The sequence below is a fragment of the Cherax quadricarinatus genome, chromosome 72, assembly GCF_038502225.1.
Source record: "Cherax quadricarinatus isolate ZL_2023a chromosome 72, ASM3850222v1, whole genome shotgun sequence".
NCBI classification, from domain to species: Eukaryota; Metazoa; Arthropoda; class Malacostraca; order Decapoda; family Parastacidae; genus Cherax; species Cherax quadricarinatus.
In genome coordinates, this window is record NC_091363.1 from 11,581,569 (window position 1) to 11,600,968 (window position 19,400).

At 41.0% G+C, this 19,400-nt stretch overlaps 1 protein-coding gene across 1 annotated transcript in view; it reads left to right on the plus strand.

The window, feature by feature from the left end:
* Positions 1-15,504: 15,504 nt before the first annotated feature.
* The window catches only part of LOC128701279 (CD151 antigen), a gene marked incomplete at its 3' end in the record, with an annotated part of 110,141 nt that continues 106,245 nt past the window's right edge, over positions 15,505-19,400 (plus strand). The window contains 1 exon segment of the mRNA XM_070100425.1: positions 15,505-15,648. Coding sequence (XP_069956526.1) covers positions 15,636-15,648 — 13 coding nt within the window.

The window sequence follows — 19,400 nt, forward strand, 5'->3', positions numbered from 1 at the left end:
TGCTACTTCTACTTACACTTAGGTCACACTACACACGCAGGCACAAACATGTATATACACACCCCTCTGTGTTTTCTTCTATTTTCTTACTAGTTTGTGTTCTTCTTTATTTCCTCTTATCTCCATGGGGAAGTGGAACAGAATTCTTCCTCCGTAAGCCATGCGTGTCGTGAAAGGCGACTAAAATGCCGGGAGCAAGGGGCTAGTAACCCCTTCTGTATACATTAGTAATGTTAAAAAGAGAAACTTGTTTTTTCTTTTTGGGCCACTCTCTTCTTAAAGTCACACTGCAGAGGCTTCAGTATTTCACTATCTTTCCATAGGGATCTGTGACTTCTTCCTGTGTTAGATGAGAGGTCTTTATAATAGTGTGAAAAATTGCCCCTTATTGACCTGCTTCACCTCAGTATGCATGTAAGACACCAGTTTCCCTTCACCCTGCAACTGCAGAATCGAATTACTCAGTTCTTTTACATCACTCCAGAAAGTCAAATATTAAATCTATTGGAGGTAAGAAAGAACTTCATGACCTTTATCTTTGTCAGTAAGAAAGAGGTCAGTTACATAACAGAAAGCAAAACAATGGTTGAGGACCTTAACTCTGCTTAACTGACTTAAGCATGGTAAAACACACCCCATAGTCTACATCTATCTCAGACAAAATGTTTTCAAATTGTGGGTTTTAGGTCATTATGCCTGATATTATCACCACTTAGTGCTGAAACCCTTGATGATGCCTGATAAAATTCATGCTTAATATTTTCAAACTGTGATGAACTCTTGGTGAATAATTCAGTGAAATTACCGTTTAATTTTGATACATTTTTCTTAATTCTTAACCATGGAACAGGTGGGGCTGGAACCCATGGCGAGGAGTTTTAATTAAGATTCATTTGCCATGGATTCAAACCCCCCACCTGTTCTGTGGTTTGTTTACAATTGTGTTGTTGCAATTTTGAGTCATTCTTATAATCTGACCAGTTTTACTTGCAACCATGTTTCTTGACCATCAGCTGTTAGACTTTTTTTTTTATACACAGGGTTTGACAAGGTTAAGGATCCCTAGTTTTATTGACAAACTATTTACAGGTTAAGGATTCCTAACTTTATTGACAAGCTAAGAGCTGTTACCTACATCAGCTCATTTGAAAGCATTTTTATTGTTATGAGACATACAAGTAGGGAACAGGATGAAGTTGAAGCCATCTGTGGGCCAGCATTTTCATTTGATCAACTGACGTTAACTCGTTGACATCATTATGCTGTACGAATGTGTTCCATACTCGAGTCATCCTGGGTGTATATGATCTCAGATGGAGTGATGTTCGGAGAAGGGTACATTATTATTATTACAATCAAGGGGGAAGCGCTAAACCCGGAGGATTATACAGCGCCTGGGGGGTATGTGGAAGGCATTCAGGCTTAATTTGGGGAACTGGAGCACAGATCCAATTCCCTAAATCAAGAGCCCCTCACCAACATCAAGGAACCTTCCTTGAGGGGGGAGAAGGGTACAGCCAGAGTGAAGTTGCTGCTTTCTGCCCATCTTGTGGCATAAAAGCTTGTTTCACGCTGTCCTCGAAGTGGATCCAAGTGTGGTACTTTGACAATATTGGCCTTACACACAACAGTAAGGCCACCCACATCTGTTGTGTGGGGTTCGGTAGGAGATTTTAGGGTTGAATGTAGACACACTTGTTAGATGGTAACCAGGGCCGGATTAAGAAGTCTCCGGGCCCTAGGCTATTCAGATTGGCGGGGCCCCTTTGAGTTACGGGTAACCGAAGCGACCCCTTCCAGCTTGGGGGTGGGGGGGGGTCGGTGTGAGCCTGTTTAAGGTCTAATTAAATACATTCTGGCTATTTAGATTAAATTTAATAGGGAAAGTACATCAAGACAACCAAAACCATTTACCAACAGCCATTATAACTATCTTGTTAAATCATGCATTTTAAAGAGAATAAACTAAAGACAGCATAATATTACTAGATTAGGCTATTAAAGTAGTGACATCATGTACCTATTATATTCAGCATAACCACTACAGCACTATTATTCCCTTTATAAATCACTGACCACTATTGTTATCATTGCATCATGCATAAGACTATCAAATCATATAAACTCAAGAAAGTAAAGAATTGTTTATATTCACAGGCACTTCTTAAATAAACTTTTTTCTGGATTTCATATTGGCAAAATCATCAATTATATTCTGAAAATCAATATTTCTTGTTAGATCAGACTCAATGGTCAACAAGGCTAGGTTACACAATTTGTCTTGGCTCATTGTTGAACGGAGCTGGTTTTTCACTCTTTTCAAAACAGAAAATGAACATTCTCCTTCACAGTTAGTAGCTGGTAGTGTTAGGTAAAGGCGATACACTATGTCAACATTAGGGAAGGTTTCTGAGATACCTGCATTTCTTAAATGTTTCAAAGCAGCTGAGGGTGCACATTTTTCAGGTGGAGCTTTAAATCTGATTCATATACCCAGAAAAATGAACTATTTCTTCAACAAATGTGTCCTGAGCATCTGCTGAAAGGTGTTGTTGCAACTTTAATGCAGCTTCTCTCAATTCTGCATCTGGCATAGTAGTAATTTTGAACAGAAATCCAAACTTGTCATTGAGATTCTGGTAGATTTCTTTTCTTTTCACCAATTCTGTAATCAGTGAATCCAGAATGACGAAGTATGTAGCTGTCTTACATTTCTGCCTTGGTAGCAACACAATTTCATTGTCTGGCTCTTCAAAATTGGTTTCCTCTTCCTTGACCGCTGATGATCAGCCCGGTAACTGTAGTCTTTCACCAGCAGTTTAGCTTTCTCTTCAAACATTTCAAAAGCTTCATCATTGCGAAGTGAGCTTACAAATTCCACTAAGCCTGCATAGAGGTTAGCACAAGTAGCCATTTCAATTTCAATTTTCTGAAGTGTCTTGTTCGTGGCATTTAACCGTTCCAGTATGCAGTCCCAAAGCACACAGAGTAAGGCCAATTCAAAATCTTCCAATTTTGATGCTAAGCTGGCTGCTTCGCTTCTTGTAGTTGCTGTCTGGTCTTCATCCTCTGCTATTTGAATCAAAGCAGAACGTATTTCAGCAAAGCTGTCTTTCCAAGCATGTGTTGCATCATGCTGCGCTGACCACCTTGTTGTTGATAATGATTTGATGACATCTCCATGAATGGTTGACTTGAGTATACTCCACCGATGCGTTGAAGCAGAGAAAAAATTAAAGAGTGCTTGTAAAAGTCCAAAAAATGAAACTGCAGTGACACAACACTCTGCAGCACATGACCCAACAAGATTAAGAGAATGTGCTGAGCAGGGCACATATTCAGCAAGTGGGTTGATTTGCTTGATACGGGCTTGCAATCCATTATATTTACCCAACATGTTACTTGCATTGTCGTAGCTCTGGCCACGGCAATCCATAATAGAGAGATCATGTTCAAGCAGAGTATCCAGTACTTCATTCATCATTGTTTCTCCATCATGGCCTGAAAGAGGAATGAATTTTATAAAGCGCTCTACAGGCTTACCACTGGAGTCGACAAAGCGAACAATGAATGTCAATTGATCTGTATGTGAAATATCTGGTGTTGAATCTACACTTATTGCAAAGTATTTTGCAGTTTTCACAGCTGCTATGATGTTATTGAGGACCTTCTTAGTCATCAGTTCAATAAATTCATTGCATATAGTAGATGACATGTAAGATACAGTGCCTCTTCCTGCATTCCCAAGGCGTGACACATGATTTGCTAAGAATGGATCGAATTGTGCTAACAGTTGTATGATCCCTAGGAAATTGCCATTGTTTTCCGAACCAAAAACCTCATTTTCTCCATGGAAAGCAAGTCCTCTTAGAGCTAAGAATTTTACAACAGCAACAACTCTTTCTAGAGCTTTTCTCCAATAAGTGCGCTCTTTTTCAGTTTGATTTTCCAAATGAGAATCCAATAAGCCTTTTTTCTGTGCACGAAATACACTGGCTAAAATGCAGCTCCTGTGAGTGGTGCTGTTTTCATGTTCCTCGAAACGCTTGGAATTTTTCCAGTCATTGAACCCCTGTGTGAAGGTATTTTCTTTGGTAGAAAATAGCTTGCATACTGAACAGTACACTTTTCCTGAGCTTTCAGAGTATACCATCCATGATCTTTTCACAGTTTCTGAATTTGCAAGCTTCCTATAAAACATAGATGACTTTAAACAACGACGACTTCCATCATCAGAAATCCTTGCTGATTTCCTAAAGTCAATGTTCAGAGTTTGAAGTTTTCTGCAATGAAAGCATTACCTAGAGAATCTGGGATTACGTTTGGCCATGAGGCAGGATCTTTTAAGACAAATCCTGTGGATGAAATGTCCGTTGAGACATTGAGAGGAGACACAAAAGAAGTAGATGCTGGCTGAGAAATAATGGAGGGAGGGCTTCCTGTATGATCTGACATATCTGCAGATTCAACTGTACTGGTAACATCAGAAACTGTTTTCGTGAGCATGTCTGTGATCTTTCTGCAGCTTCCTACATCTTTCTTTTTCTGTTCTTCTTGAATTTTCTTCTTTCTTTTCTGTGACCCACTTGCATAAGAACGTCCAGCATCACATTCACGAGATGCCATAATGAGGATGTATCACTGTCTGTAATCATGCAAATACAAATTTTTCATTATCAATTATTATTAATTTTTTAATTATTAAATTTTTTTTTCTGTCAATTTGGGGGATATGGCCCTTGTAGCCCCCTTTCCTCTGGCTGCGCATCTAAAAATTCAAAACGTTACCAGAAAGGAGTCATATACAGAACTTTTACCATAGATTAGGTTAGTGATTTGGGCTACGAATATTTTACTAATTCATCCTCCTTGATCTCCAATTTACTTAAACAGAAATCATACTGAGTCCAAGAACAATGCACAACGGTATTTATACTACCATTTTCATAACTAAACTAATCTTTATGTTTTGCATGATATATGGCCTACCACCATAGATAAGGACATGAGAATTAAAGAATGCAGGGACAATTTTCAGTTTCACCCAACCAACGATTTTCTGATGTGGCTTATGTGTTTCTGGGGAAATATGTAGTAAATTAATTGATGTTCTACATCACTTCCATCGCAACTTGAAAACTAAGCATTTGCGACGGAAGTGATGTAGAACATCAATCAATTGAGATCTGTTATTGAAATGATAAAGACTTAAAGACAGGACAAAGTGCTTTTAAAACCTACAAACGGAAGTCAGTTTGCGCTTTTAGGTTTTTCTTTATAGTATTTTCACCAAAAATGCGTCTTTACTGGTCCATGCGTCTTTACTGGTCAAGTAACCCTATCAGGTACCTCCCTTAACATTTAGAGGCGAAAACAAACATTTATCCATACACATCAATGTCTATCAACAACACTTCAGTTAATTTGTCACTGTACAAGTCTAGATAACGTGTAATTACTACAGAAAATTGGAGAGGAATCTCCCATACTCACCCATTAGCGGGAAAACACAGCTGTTCTGATGTAAACAAAGGCGTGTTGAGTGTTGCCATCTATGGTTAGGTTTATTTATTTTTATTTTATTTTATTTCATTATTTATTTTTGTTTTGATAAATTTTTAAAAATCAATTTTACTCTCCAAACACTTGAACTTTTTAGGTAGGGACCCCTTTGCACTTGCACCATGTGCACAGTCTTGGATGAGCCCCTGAACCCCTTGGACTGCGGGGCCCCCAAATGTGCGGGGCCCTAGGCAAATGCCTAGTTTGCCTATGCGGTAATCCGGCCCTGATGGTAATGCTATATTGTCAGACTGTGGTAATGGGAGATGGGAGCCCAGGCCTGCCTGCTCACCTGTCTATGTCTATCCATCGAGTGAGAAGGAGGCAGCTCGTCTCACTGACTCATGCTGTATCCCGTGACGTCATACAGTCACTTGGCCTAGGGATCTTCTATATAAAGCACATGGATGGTACTATAATACGCTATACAACACATATAAGGGAATCAGCAACTATGCTGACAGCTTGGTCATGTTACGTATGTCGTCTCGACATACACTACTATGCTATAGGCTGAACAGGCAGGTGGTTCTGGGCTGATTCTATACAATAACAAATTCATATATAACTTAGAACTAATGGATGGTATCATACTGGATGTTAACATTATGAGTTTTACGTAATGGGTGTTAACATAATCACTTTTAACGTAATGAGTTTCATTGTAATGGGTGTTAACGTAATAAGTTTTAACGTAATGCATTACGACTTACAAGAACAAATCATTGTACATTATGGATGGAATTGATCGATCGATCTGTATTCATGCACTGTACGGATTCTGAGGAAGAATAAATATATATATACAAGGTGAAATTAACAGCAAAGGCATTTGGTGCGCACTCATATCATTACTGTCAAATTCTCAGAATACGGAGGGAGCGTGAACACGAAAAAATTTTTTTTTTTTAAAAACTGATCAGTTAACAACAAACAGTTGACAATTTCCTTCATCTCGGACATCTAGTTATACAGACTATGTACATTTAAACCCAATTCTGCGAGGGTGAGGTTTACATATGCAGAATGGTTATCTCTGGGAGGGTCGAATTCCTCTGCAATGGCTAACACATGCCTTGACTGAGGGAGATCTGAACGAGTATCTACAAAAGATACTTGTGGGTTTCTCATTACTTGTCGAGTACGCAAGGAGTAACGACATTCAGGTTGAATATCTGACTGAGTATTTGAGGTAGAGGGTACAGAGTCAAGAGGATTTTCAGCATCTGTCACATCAGTCTGGGTAGCAATATCATCAACATCGCATACTAACTTCATATGATCTAAATGCGATTCTTTGTACTTACCAGTACTAATTTCTCTAACCTTATACTTATTGCCAGAGATATGTTCTACAACTCGATAAGGGCCGACAAACTTTTGATCGAGCTTAGGCATTGCTGACGTTTTATTGAAATTTGTCACCATTACTCTTGAACCTACTTTAACTTTTGATGGTTTAGCACGGCTATTAGTAACTCTAGTAAATTCTGCTGTTGATTTATGAAGTGTTTCATGGATTCTTCTAAAAACACTCTGAGCTATGCTGGTACGAGTCGCTATGAAATCATCAGGGTTGTAATTGGGTTTCGGAGTGGAATATAACAACTCATAGGGTAAACGCTTGTCTACACCGTACAATGCATAATGTGGAGTATCACCTATGGAAGCATTGTAAGCAGAATTTATGCCACATCGAACATCTGGTATAACTTCATCCCAAGTTTCACTATTGGGGTTGATAGTGGCTCTCAAGACATCAAGTACTTTCTTATTGGTTCGTTCAGCTAACCCATTGCTGGCAGGATGATGAGGAACAATGGTGGATTTAGAGATTTTGTACAAAGTACACAAATTTTCAAGAATCTCATTACAGAATTCACCTCCATTATCTGTTACTAAAGACTTAGGGGTGGTATGCCTGCAGATAATGCGTTCTTTAAATGCTTTAGCTACTGTCTCAGCAGTCTTATCTGCAATAGGAACTAACAATATCTGGTGAAATGGTCTACCATAACACACAGATGTTTGTTGCCTTGGAGGGAACATTTAAAATTGGTTAACAAATCAAGGACAACTCTTTCCCACGGTTCGCTAGTGGTTGGGTACACCTGGATTGGATTAGGACCATTGACATTTCCTTTATGTTGCATACAAACACTACATTTCTTAACATACTCTGAAATGTCAGTTGCCATACGTGGCCAAAAGTACTTCATTCTGGCTTGTTTCACAGAACGATCCATACCAGGGTGTGCAACACTTGGTGCATCATGAACTAGCTGTAGAGCTACATTCACTAGTGACTGTGGAATTACTAACTGGTATACTCTTCTACTTGGAGTACCCAACTCGGCTGTTCGATACAGTGATTCTTGGCTCATTACAAAGTCACTAATGGGTGCTGGTGGCTTCACAGTCAGAATAAGATCTTCCTGGAGCAGGAATCGAATCACCAGAACACAAGGGATCGGTTCTTTCTTACTGGAGGAATAAACAAACTCGATGGAGTGGATGACTCTCCCCGGTTGAAAAAATTAACGCTATGACACGCAATATGAGCAAGGGAGAACGAATCTGCTATCTCTCACTACAAGCACAGGGGAAAGAAATGAACACGGTGAACAATGCTGATATTCAACTGAGTCGCACACAGTGACACGAGGTATCAGCTACAAAGAAACTTCACTTACAAACGTTAACAACATGTGAAAGTACTCGAGAAATAACTTCTTACATTGCACGAATTACTGTCAACTAGGATGGGATCACCATCTGGAACACAAGGAACAACAACAGACACTCTAGTGAGAGCACTAGCCGCAACAGAGACGTCTTTCTGCATACGGCATGTGATATCAACAAGAGATGGCATTACTAGTTTCAAGTAATCGTTTTCCGACAAGGCATTCCCTGTGGAGAAACTACTACTTGGACTAGCAGGCATTACAGAGATAGGCTGAGCACTCAAGGCAGTCTGAGTGTCCTCGGACACTTGAGGCAATACACTATCTTGCATATCTGAAGGTGTAGGTGGAACACAGATGGGAGTGACAGAGTTACTAGTGCCTGACCGCTTGGGTACGCTACTGGAGAATCCATTGGCTTGTAAGGACTTAATCCGTACATCATACTCTGCGGCAGTATGGCAGATTTCTGATCCAAGCTGGTAACCCCCAAAATGGAACGATCAAGTCGTCAATTTGGGCATGCCATCGGTAAGGGTCGAGCACAATGCGTAAGTCTCGCATGGAAGCAAATCCCAGTAGAAGGTCACCAGGGAAAGTAATCTGGTCGACAACAAGAAAAGCAGCAGTAAAGTCTCTACCTTGGATAGTAAAGGTGATCGAAGTCTGACCTCGGACACGCAGGAGGGAACCAGCTACTCCACTAAGGGAGGTTACAGTAGTTGGTTCAACGAGGAGGACACGGCATAACTGCTTCTCTTTAAACAAGCTAGACCTGATGATATTAACTTGCGCACCAGAGTCCATGAACACATGAACGGGCGCATTGTGGACAGAAGCTTGTACTAAAGGACCTATTGTTTCATTAGGAGTTATGTGCAAACAGAAGGGTGGGTTGTCATCGGAGAAGGCATTTTCTACTTCATCCCCAAATTCCTCTACGTCAGAGACGTGTGAAGCAGCATCAACAGCGAGGTTGTCATTCTCAAGGCTGGCTAAGGCTTCATAGGAACTTTGAACTGGGATGGTGTACTCGTTATCACCTACTGTCACGACTGGACGAGTAGACTGGGGCGCTCGGATTCCCCCGAATTGGAAGAACGAGCCTGGTTCTGGTTAGTTTGAGAACATAACAGTAAGGCCACCCACATCCCTCCTGTGTTGAAGGCTCTGCTGAAATGACAGATCTATCCAGGATGGGTCCAGGCGAGAGATGAGACGTCTTGTTCTGTTCTCCACTCTGTCAAGCAGTCGCAGATGAGAGGAGGGGGGCAGGCAAACCAAGAAAGTGGAGCATACTCGAGGTGTGAGCATACTTGTGCCTCGTACAGAATCTTGCAACCCCTACTGCCAAGCAGATGTGAGATACGGCGAAGTGCTGTAAGCTTCCTGGCTGCCTTGTTTGCAAGATTTACATGGTTCTTCATGGTTAGTTTGGAGTCAAATTTCACCCCCAAGGATATCAACTTCTTCTCCAGGTGCCAACACCCCCCCATTCATCCTTACTACTACACCAGCATTACCATCATGGTGCCTAGAGACGATCATCATTTGCGTTTTCTCAGGTGCAAATGTTACTTGCCATCTATTTCCCCAAGCTGATACAGCTCTTAGCTGGTGATTGATATAGCTTAGAGCAGCTGGCATTTCTTCTCTTGGATAAGTGAATGTCAGTGTACAGTCATCTGCATACGCATGTGATTCTGGGATGAGATGAAGAAGGTCGTTGAAGTAGACATTCCATAACAATGGTCCCAGCACACTTCCTAGTGGAACACTTGCCCCAATAGGATGTCTTGCTGATTCCGTTCCATTGAGAACTACACTTAGAGATCCACCATGAAGGTAATCACTGAGGAGACATAGCATTGAGCCTGCAATTCCCAGTGCTTGAAGTTTTGCTAAGAGGCCCTGGTGCCACACCCGGTCGAAAGCACCAGCAATGTCCAGTGCTACCACACAGCTGACTTTGGATTCATCCAGTGACTGGTGCCACTTAGTGGAGAGGTTTAACAACAGATCAGCAGCAGAGTAGCCTTTCCTGAAGCCATATTGACGATCACAAAGTAGTGAGTGGTAGTCAAAAAACTCTGTCATTTGTCTTGAGATTATTGTCTCAAGGATCTTACCAGTGATTGACAGGAGTGACACTGGTCTGTAGTTGCTGATTTCTGCTCTGCTCTTCTTTTTGTGAACAGGGACTACATTTGCCTCTTTCCACAGAGAGGGCCATTTACACTGTACTAGGCAGTGCTGAAAGATGCGAGCTAGAGGTGCTGCTAGCTGGTCTGCACATCTCAGCAATCTTGGGCTCAACTTGTCTGGGCCCACAGCCTTTTCTTGGTCAAGCGATTTAAGAAGGAAATGCACCTCCTCCTGCCTTATTGTCACCACTGACAGTTTTGACACAGTTCTTGCAGCTAGCCAAGGAGGGTCCCTTGCTGGATCAAGAACCTGCATTTTGGTAGCAAAGTGTTCAGCAAAGAGGTCTGCCTTCTCTTGACTACTAGTAGAGGTGGTCCTATCCTGTCGATTTAGAGGTGGAATGAGTTCATCAGGCAGATAACCTTGTCTGCCCTTGACCAGGGACCACCAGGTTTTGGAGCCTACCTTACCTGATGCTAGCTTTCTTTTTGTGTCCACCTCCCATTTAGCAATGGCCCACTTTTGAACGTCACCCATATGCCTACAGGCTTGCCTGTGCAAGTTCCTGTTATAGGTGGTAGGATGTCTCTTATACTTTCGCCATGCTTTGTACTTAGCAGTAGCAGCCTCTGCTACTGCTAACTACTGCAGACTTCTCGGTTTGTCGCAACTCAGGTTAAGCTTGCTCGCAGATTCCCACACCTTTTTGAATATATTTTCCATAATAGTATACTATTTCAAATTCTATGGTGAACGTGATTCTTCTGTAATTTAAAATTCAAATTTATGCTCTTTAAGGAAAAGAAAAAGTTGAGCAATGTTTAGGAACTAATGAGAACTTCATGGTTATAATAATAACCCCAATTTTTTAAAGGATGGAGGGGTAAGCCGGTGTAAGGTGACCAAAAGCTCCAGCTGCGGGTCATCATATGACTAAGATCTGTTTACCTGGAGTTTACCTGGAGAGAGTTTCGGGGGTCAACGCCCCCGCGGCCCGGTCTGTGACCAGGCCTCCTGGTGGATCAGCGCCTGATCAACCAGGCTGTTGCTGCTGGCTGCACGCAAACCAACGTACGAGCCACAGCCCGGCTGATCAGGAACTGACTTTAGGTGCTTGTCCAGTGCCAGCTTGAAGACTGCCAGGGGTCTGTTGGTAATCCCCCTTATGTGTGCTGGGAGGCAGTTGAACAGTCTCGGGCCCCTGACACTTATTGTATGGTCTCTTAACGTGCTAGTGACACCCCTGCTTTTCATTGGGGGGATGGTGCATCGTCTGCCAAGTCTTTTGCTTTCGTAGTGAGTGATTTTCGTGTGCAAGTTCGGTACTAGTCCCTCTAGGATTTTCCAGGTGTATATAATCATATATCTCTCCCTCCTGCGTTCCAGGGAATACAGGTTTAGGAACCTCAAGCGCTCCCAATAATTGAGGTGTTTTATCTCCGTTATGCGCGCCGTGAAAGTTCTCTGTACATTTTCTAGGTCGGCAATTTCACCTGCCTTGAAAGGTGCTGTTAGAGTGCAGCAATATTCCAGCCTAGATAGAACAAGTGACCTGAAGAGTGTCATCATGGGCTTGGCCTCCCTAGTTTTGAAGGTTCTCATTATCCATCCTGTCCTGTTTCCTGACAAACCTTACCAAACCATATCTTTCATTTTTTTTATTTGCTGTTGCATTAATTTCAAAATTCTCTACGATCTTTTAAGAACAAATATTTGTATTTTTTTTATGAAAATAATTTTATAAAACTGACAAATTAAGGAAGGAACCCCACTGCTGAAAATTCAGTGCTGTATGACCCTTTTGGGTTTAGTACAAAACTACTTAAGACACTAACATCCAGGGTTTGAGGATGATCAGAAGAGGCACTCACTAGTTATTACATGGGAAACAATTAGCTAATAAAATTTTAAAAGTGAAATTTATGCATCTCAAAGTGCAATTAAAACTGTAATTAAATGGAACCCACCATTGATGAAAGGTTGAAGCCAATCAGGGAAGGCATTCTGCAGCAATTTATCAGAATCCAGCTGTATAGCCCTTGTGGCTTAGCGCTTCTTTTTGATTATAATAATAATAATAATAATAATAATAATAATAATAATAATAATAATAATAATAATATCTGAATCCAAAGACTCTAAGTTCTTTAACTCTCAATAAAAATAAATTATGTACCTATTCAGACTAAACTTATGGGTTATCATTCTTATTATAGAATGCATCGTGTACAATATTTTGAAGCCAATCAGAAGTAGCACTTGCTAGAAATTAATAATTCTTCAATAACATTGTCAGATTAGAACTGTGGTATTCAGTAACATTGTGAGCCTTGTATTCAAGAAACTACACCAGTGGTGAAAAATTGAAGCTGATCAGATGAGTGAATTTGATGAAAATTGGAGATTAGTTTCTGTATAATGATTTGTGAATGCCTCTTCTGAGTCCCTTCAAATCTTCGATGGTAATTTTCTCATGCACTATCAACTTATGCAGAACCCTGAATCATTCCAGTCACACGCATTGAGGAGCAGAGGACCGAGATCGTGGAATAATAAAATTTCGTTAGGATTTTTAACCCCGGAGAGTTAGCCACAGTCCTCGTCATCGAGGACTGTCTGTCTGATTTCCACTGGGGTCCTCAATCTTGTCCCCCAGGATGCCACCCACACCAGTCGACTAACACCGAGGTGCCTACTTGCTTGCTAGGTGAAAGGGACAACATGTGTATGGAAATACGTCAACTGTTTTCACCCTTGCTGGGAATCGATCCATGGACACCCAGCGTGTGAAGCGAGAACTTTGCCTACCAGGCCACGGCACACCGTACAGGTACACATAAATACAGTTACATAAATTATCATACATAGCAGTATATGTGTAGATTACCCAGGATAACCCAAGAAAGTCAGACAAAGTGACTTATTTCCGTTGAGGTCCTTGAAATATGTTGTAATATTCAGGTTTAGCGCTTCCTTTTTACTATAATAATATATTTAAACCAAAAAAGTTAAATCAGATAAGTAACGTTGTGCTGCACCTTCCTCGGATTACTGAAGAACAGGGCACTGGGATCCTGGAGTATATATACCTGGAGGGTGTTGCGGAGGTCAACGCCCCCGCGGCACAGTCTGTGACCAGGCCTCCCGGTGGATCAGGGTTTGCATACCAGCGTAAGAACCACAGTCCTGCTGATCAGATACTGACTTTAGGTGGCTGTCCAGCTCCCTCTTGAAGACAGCCAGGGATCTATTGGTAACCCTCCTTATGTATGCTAGGAGGGAGTTGAACAGTCTTGGGCCCCTGACACTTAATGTGTTATCTCAGTGTACTCGTGGAGCCCCTACTTTTCAATGGGGGAATGTTGCATCTCCTGCAGAGTCTTTTGCTTTTATAGGGAGTGATTTTCGTGTGCAAGTATGGTATTAATCCCTCTAGGATTTTCCTATAGAATATTATCTTGTATCTCTCTCGCCTGCGTTCCAGGGAATACAAATCAAGGGACTTCAACCGTTCCCAGTAGTTTATATGCTTTATCGTACTTATGTGTGCCGTGAAATTTCTTTGTACACTCTCCAGGTCAGCAATTTCGCTTGTGTTGAAGGGGACAGTAAGTGTACAGTAGTACTCCAGCCGCCTAGAGAGAACAAAGGATATGAAGAGTATCATCACTGGGTTGGCATGCCTAGTTTTGAAGGCTCTCATTATCCATCCTATCATATTACTAGACGTGATAGAAACATTGTTGTGGTCTTGGAAAGTGAGATTCCCTGACATTATCTCCCACGTCCTTCCTCGGATCATTGAAGAAAAGGGGACTTAGGATTCAAATTCAAATTCAAATTCAAAGTTTATTCTCTATAAGGATTACAATGCTGAGTTTACAGAAATTTGGTTATTGTTTGGTTTACATGTAGTAAAATTGTGATTACAGAGTGTACCACTAGAACGCTTAGCATGGCTAGGCATTTCGGGCATACTTAGTTTTATTCTTAATTGTAAAATATTACAAATTATGAGGTAAGTTGGTATTATGGCTAAGTGACTAAATACTAGTTTGTGAGTTTAGCAATATGAATGCTTTTGTTTTGGCACAGTACATAGTTTCAGTATTGGAGTATCACAGGATTCATTATTTTAAGACTGAGATTAATATTTCTGTTTATGGTCAAATGAGTGAGTGAGTGTAAGTGTGAACCACCAGGTGGTATTCGTGTAGTTAGTTGACGGGGTGTATCAGGGAGATAAGATGTTTTCTAATGGTAGTTTTGAAGGTGATGAATGTGTCTGCAGTTCTAGAGTTCTCAGGTAGGGTATTCCAGATTTTAGGGCCTTTGACATACATTGAATTTTTGTAAAGGTTTAGTCGGACACGGGGAATGTCGTAGAGATGTTTGTGTCTGGTGTTATGCCTGTGGGTTCTGTCACAACTATCAAGAAAGCGTTTTAGGTCAAGGTTGATATTAGAGTTTAAGGCCCTGTAGATGTAGATTGCACAGTAGTAAGTGTGGATGTACTGAACTGGGAGTAAGTTTAGATCTATGAAGAGTGGGGGGGAGGGTGTTGCCAAGGATGGGATTTAGTGATTATTCTTACTGCAGCTTTTTGTTGGGTTATTATTGGCTTTAGGTGTGTTGCTGCAGTTGATCCCCAAGCACAAATAGCATAGGTGAGGTATGGATAAATGAGTGGTATAGTGTGAGAAGGGCATTTTGGGGCACGTAGTATCGTATCTTGGAGAGGATCCCAACCCCCAACCGTTTTGGATACTTTTTTGGCTTCTGGGATCGCGCAGTGACTGAAGTACGTCTAGTTATTACTAACTAGTATTGGGAAGCATAGTAAGTTTATTTAGGTACAAATACACATAAGTACATTTATCATACATAGTTTAACATACGTGTAAATTACCCAAATCCCCCCAAAATCAGGCGAAGAGTCAGTCTTATTTCTCATAGGTGTCATGCAGCGCCAGGAAGCGAGAGATAATAAAGGTCGATCCGAGGGAAGAAAAGGACAGCTCAAATTCCTTGAATCAAAAGCTCAAAATTCCCCGAGTGCAGAGTCCCTTGCAGTGCATCAGGTGGTGGAGTGCAGAGACAAGAGCAACAAGGCCAGTGCTGTTGTGAACGTGTGTGAGGGAGGGTGCGCATCAGCCGCTCCTCTACCTCCATGTATGCTTCTAGCTAATTTACCTCCCTAAATCACCCTAGAAACTAGACCTCCACACCTGACCTGCAACAATGCCTCCAGCAGGTACGTCAGAGGTTCCTAGACATGTGTACGTGCCTAGAAAGCTCTGCAATATGATTTAAATAGCTGTCAATATGTTTATTGGTTTGTGCGTAGTAGGAGCGACTGATGTTGACACTTGTGGAGAGTCTAGCTCTCAAACTGCTCTTGATCCGAGGAAATGGAGCTACTCTTCCGCTCCGTTCCTCGGATCAAACCTGATTACCTATTCCCAGGTGCTGTGACCTCCCAAAGCGGCTTTTTTTTTACATTGCGATAAAATGGGTTTATGAAGTTTTAGACTTAAGTCAGGTCTTATTTAGACTTAATCAGGTGTTATTGTGACTTGGTCAAGTGTTATTTAGACTTAATTGTTATTTAGACGATCAGGTGTTATTGTGACTTGGTCAAGTGTTATTTAGACTTGATCAGGTGTTATTGTGGCTTGATCAAGTGTTATTTAGACTTGATCAAGTGTTATTTAGACTTAATTGTTATTTAGACGATCAGGTGTTATTGTGACTTGGTCAAGTGTTATTTAGACTTGATCAGGTGTTATTGTGGCTTGATCAAGTGTTATTTAGACTTGATCAGGTGTTATTGTGGCTTGATCAAGTGTTATTTAGACTTGGTCAAGTGTTATTTAGACTTGATCAGGTGTTATTGTGACTTGATCAAGTGTTATTTAGACTTGGTCAAGTGTTATTTAGACTTGATCAGGTGTTATTGTGACTTGGTCAAGTGTTATTTAGACTTGATCAGGCGTTATTGTGGCTTGATCAAGTGTTATTTAGACTTGATCAGGTGTTATTGTGGCTTGATCAAGTGTTATTTAGACTTGATCAGGTGTTATTGTGGCTTGATCAAGTGTTATTTAGACTTGATCAGGTGTTATTGTGGCTTGATCAAGTGTTATTTAGACTTGATCAAGTGTTATTGTGGTTTGATCAAGTGTTATTTAGACTTGATCAGGTGTTATTGTGGCTTGATCAAGTGTTATTTAGACTTGATCAGGTGTTATTGTGGCTTGATCAAGTGTTATTTAGACTTGATCAAGTGTTATTGTGGCTTGATCAAGTGTTATTTAGACTTGATCAGGTGTTATTGTGGCTTGATCAAGTGTTATTTAGACTTGATCAAGTGTTATTGTGGCTTGATCAAGTGTTATTTAGACTTGATCAGGTGTTATTGTGGCTTGATCAAGTGTTATTTAGACTTGATCAGGTGTTATTGTGGCTTGATCAAGTGTTATTTAGACTTGATCAAGTGTTATTGTGGCTTGATCAAGTGTTATTTAGACTTGATCAGGTGTTATTGTGGCTTGATCAAGTGTTATTTAGACTTGATCAGGTGTTATTGTGGCTTGATCAAGTGTTATTTAGACTTGATCAGGTGTTATTGTGGCTTGATCAAGTGTTATTTAGACTTGATCAAGTGTTATTTAGACTTGATTAAGTATTATGTAGACTTGATTAATCTTGGTTTAGACAGTCAAATGTTATTTAGACTTGATCTTACTTAATCAAGTCTTGTTTTAAATCTCATCTTTGGTAAAATGTCGGACGAAAAGTCTGGGCTCTGCCACAAGTGTTTCTCATTCCTGACGCTCCTATATTAAACCGGTGAGCTAGCGGAAGGCCTTGGTTATAGAGGGGGTTTTGGGGGTCAATGTCCCCACGGCCCGGTCCATGACCAGGCCTTGGTGTGGATCAGGGCTTGATCAACCAGGCTGTTACTGCTGACCGCACGTAAATCGACGTATGAACCACAGCCCGGCTGGTCGGGTACTGATTTTAGGTAGCTGTTCAGCTTCTTGAAGACAACCAGGGGTCTATTGGTAATCCCCCTTATATATCCTGGGAGGCAGTTGAACAGTCTTGGGCTCCTGACACTTATTGTGTTGTCTCAATGTACTCGTGGAGCCCCTGCTTTTTATTGGGGAGATATTACACCGCCTGCCGAGTCTTTTGCTTTCGTAGGGAGTGATTTTCTTTTGCAGATTTGGGGCTGTTCCCTCTTATGATTTCCCAAGTGTATATTATCACGTATCTTTGTCGGTGCGTTCCAGGGAATACAAATGAAGGGACTTCAGCCGTTCCCAGCAATTTAGGTGCTTTATCGTACTTGTACGTGCCGTGAAAATTCTCTGTATATGAGTCTACTATTTTAGGGTTTAGCGTTTAGTTATATATATATATATATATATATATATATATATATATATATATATATATATATATATATATATATATATATATATATACTGAGATATGCATTTAACTATATACACTGAAATTTACACTTCTTTATATATACACAGTAAACTGAGTATATCTGTGTATGTATATACATGTACATTTTAGTGTATGTACACTGCGATATACATTACACTCAGTATCATTCGATATTCCCTCTGAACTCAGGACTGACTCTACTCAATATTCACTATAAAATTCGTATTCATCCTGAATTAAGTATTCACTCTGAACTTACTATTTACTCTGTATGTAGAATTCTCTCTACACTCAGTATTCATCAAGGACCCCAATGTTGAATTTTTTGGGGGGTTACCCTAGGTAATTTACACACACCTTACTGTGTGATAATTGTAATCATTTAAATTTATGTGACTGCTTATGTGTACCTGTACGTAAATAAACTTACTTGCTTACTTCAGCCTTTATCCGGTATTCAGTTTACACTCGGTATTAATTCTTCACATACTTACCATTTACTTAAGCATTCTTCAGTCTGCTCACACGATGCTTTGTAATACTGTGGTAACTTCTGGTGACGTCAGTCCTCAACCCTACCCGTTGCCACCCCCCTCCCCGTCCCTCTGACAACCCCTCTTCCTTCTGCCCCCTCTTCTCTCCCCTTCCTTCTGACCCCTCTTCTCTCCCCTTCCTTGTGCCCCTCTTCTCTCCCCTTCCTTGTGCCCCCTCTTCTCTCCCCTTCCTTCTGCCCCCTCTTATCTCCCCTTCCTTCTGTCCCCTCTTCTCTCCCCTTCCTTCTGTCCCCTCTTCTCTCCCCTTCATTCCGCCCTCTCTTTTACCCCTCTCTTCCTTCTGCCTTCTCTTCTAACCCCCTTAGCACTGCCCCCTCTTATCTCCCTTCTGCCCCCCCTTTTCCCTTCTACCCCCCCTTTTCCCTTCTGCCCCCCCTTTTCCCTTCTGCCCCCCCTTTTCCCTTCTGCCCCCCTTTTCCCTTCTGGCCCCTCTTTTTCCTTCTGCCTCATCTTCCCCCAGTCCTCTCTCTTATCTTCCCTCTGCTCCACAAAGCCAGTGGATTAAATTAAACTGATCGAAGTTCTTCAGCTTCGCAGTCGATGGAAAACATTCACCTAGGAACAAAATTGACAGTTTTGTGGAAGGCAAGATACTTTACGGGACACGCTTTTATTGGGACAAAGTTTCGCTTTGTAGAGCTTTATAAAGAGCTTGATAAAGCTGATGATTAAGATGTACTTGCAAGACCTTGGTATCTTTATTTCCGAAACGTTTGACCTACAGAGTAAGCTTCTTCGGTCGAATATTGAGATTACTAAAATTAGGGACAGCAGAATCAGTGGAGAAATAAAGATGATGTGATAGGTAAATCAGCATTGAGGTATTAATTTTCAGGTAGTCAGTCCCTCAGCCATGAAAAGCGTCCAGTGTACGATAAAGTTCTACAGAGCGAAACGTAGTCACAATGTAGGGACGGGGGGTTACAAATCCAATATACGTGTATATCCTTTTAAAGTTAGATACGGATATATTTAGTTATAAGGGTGT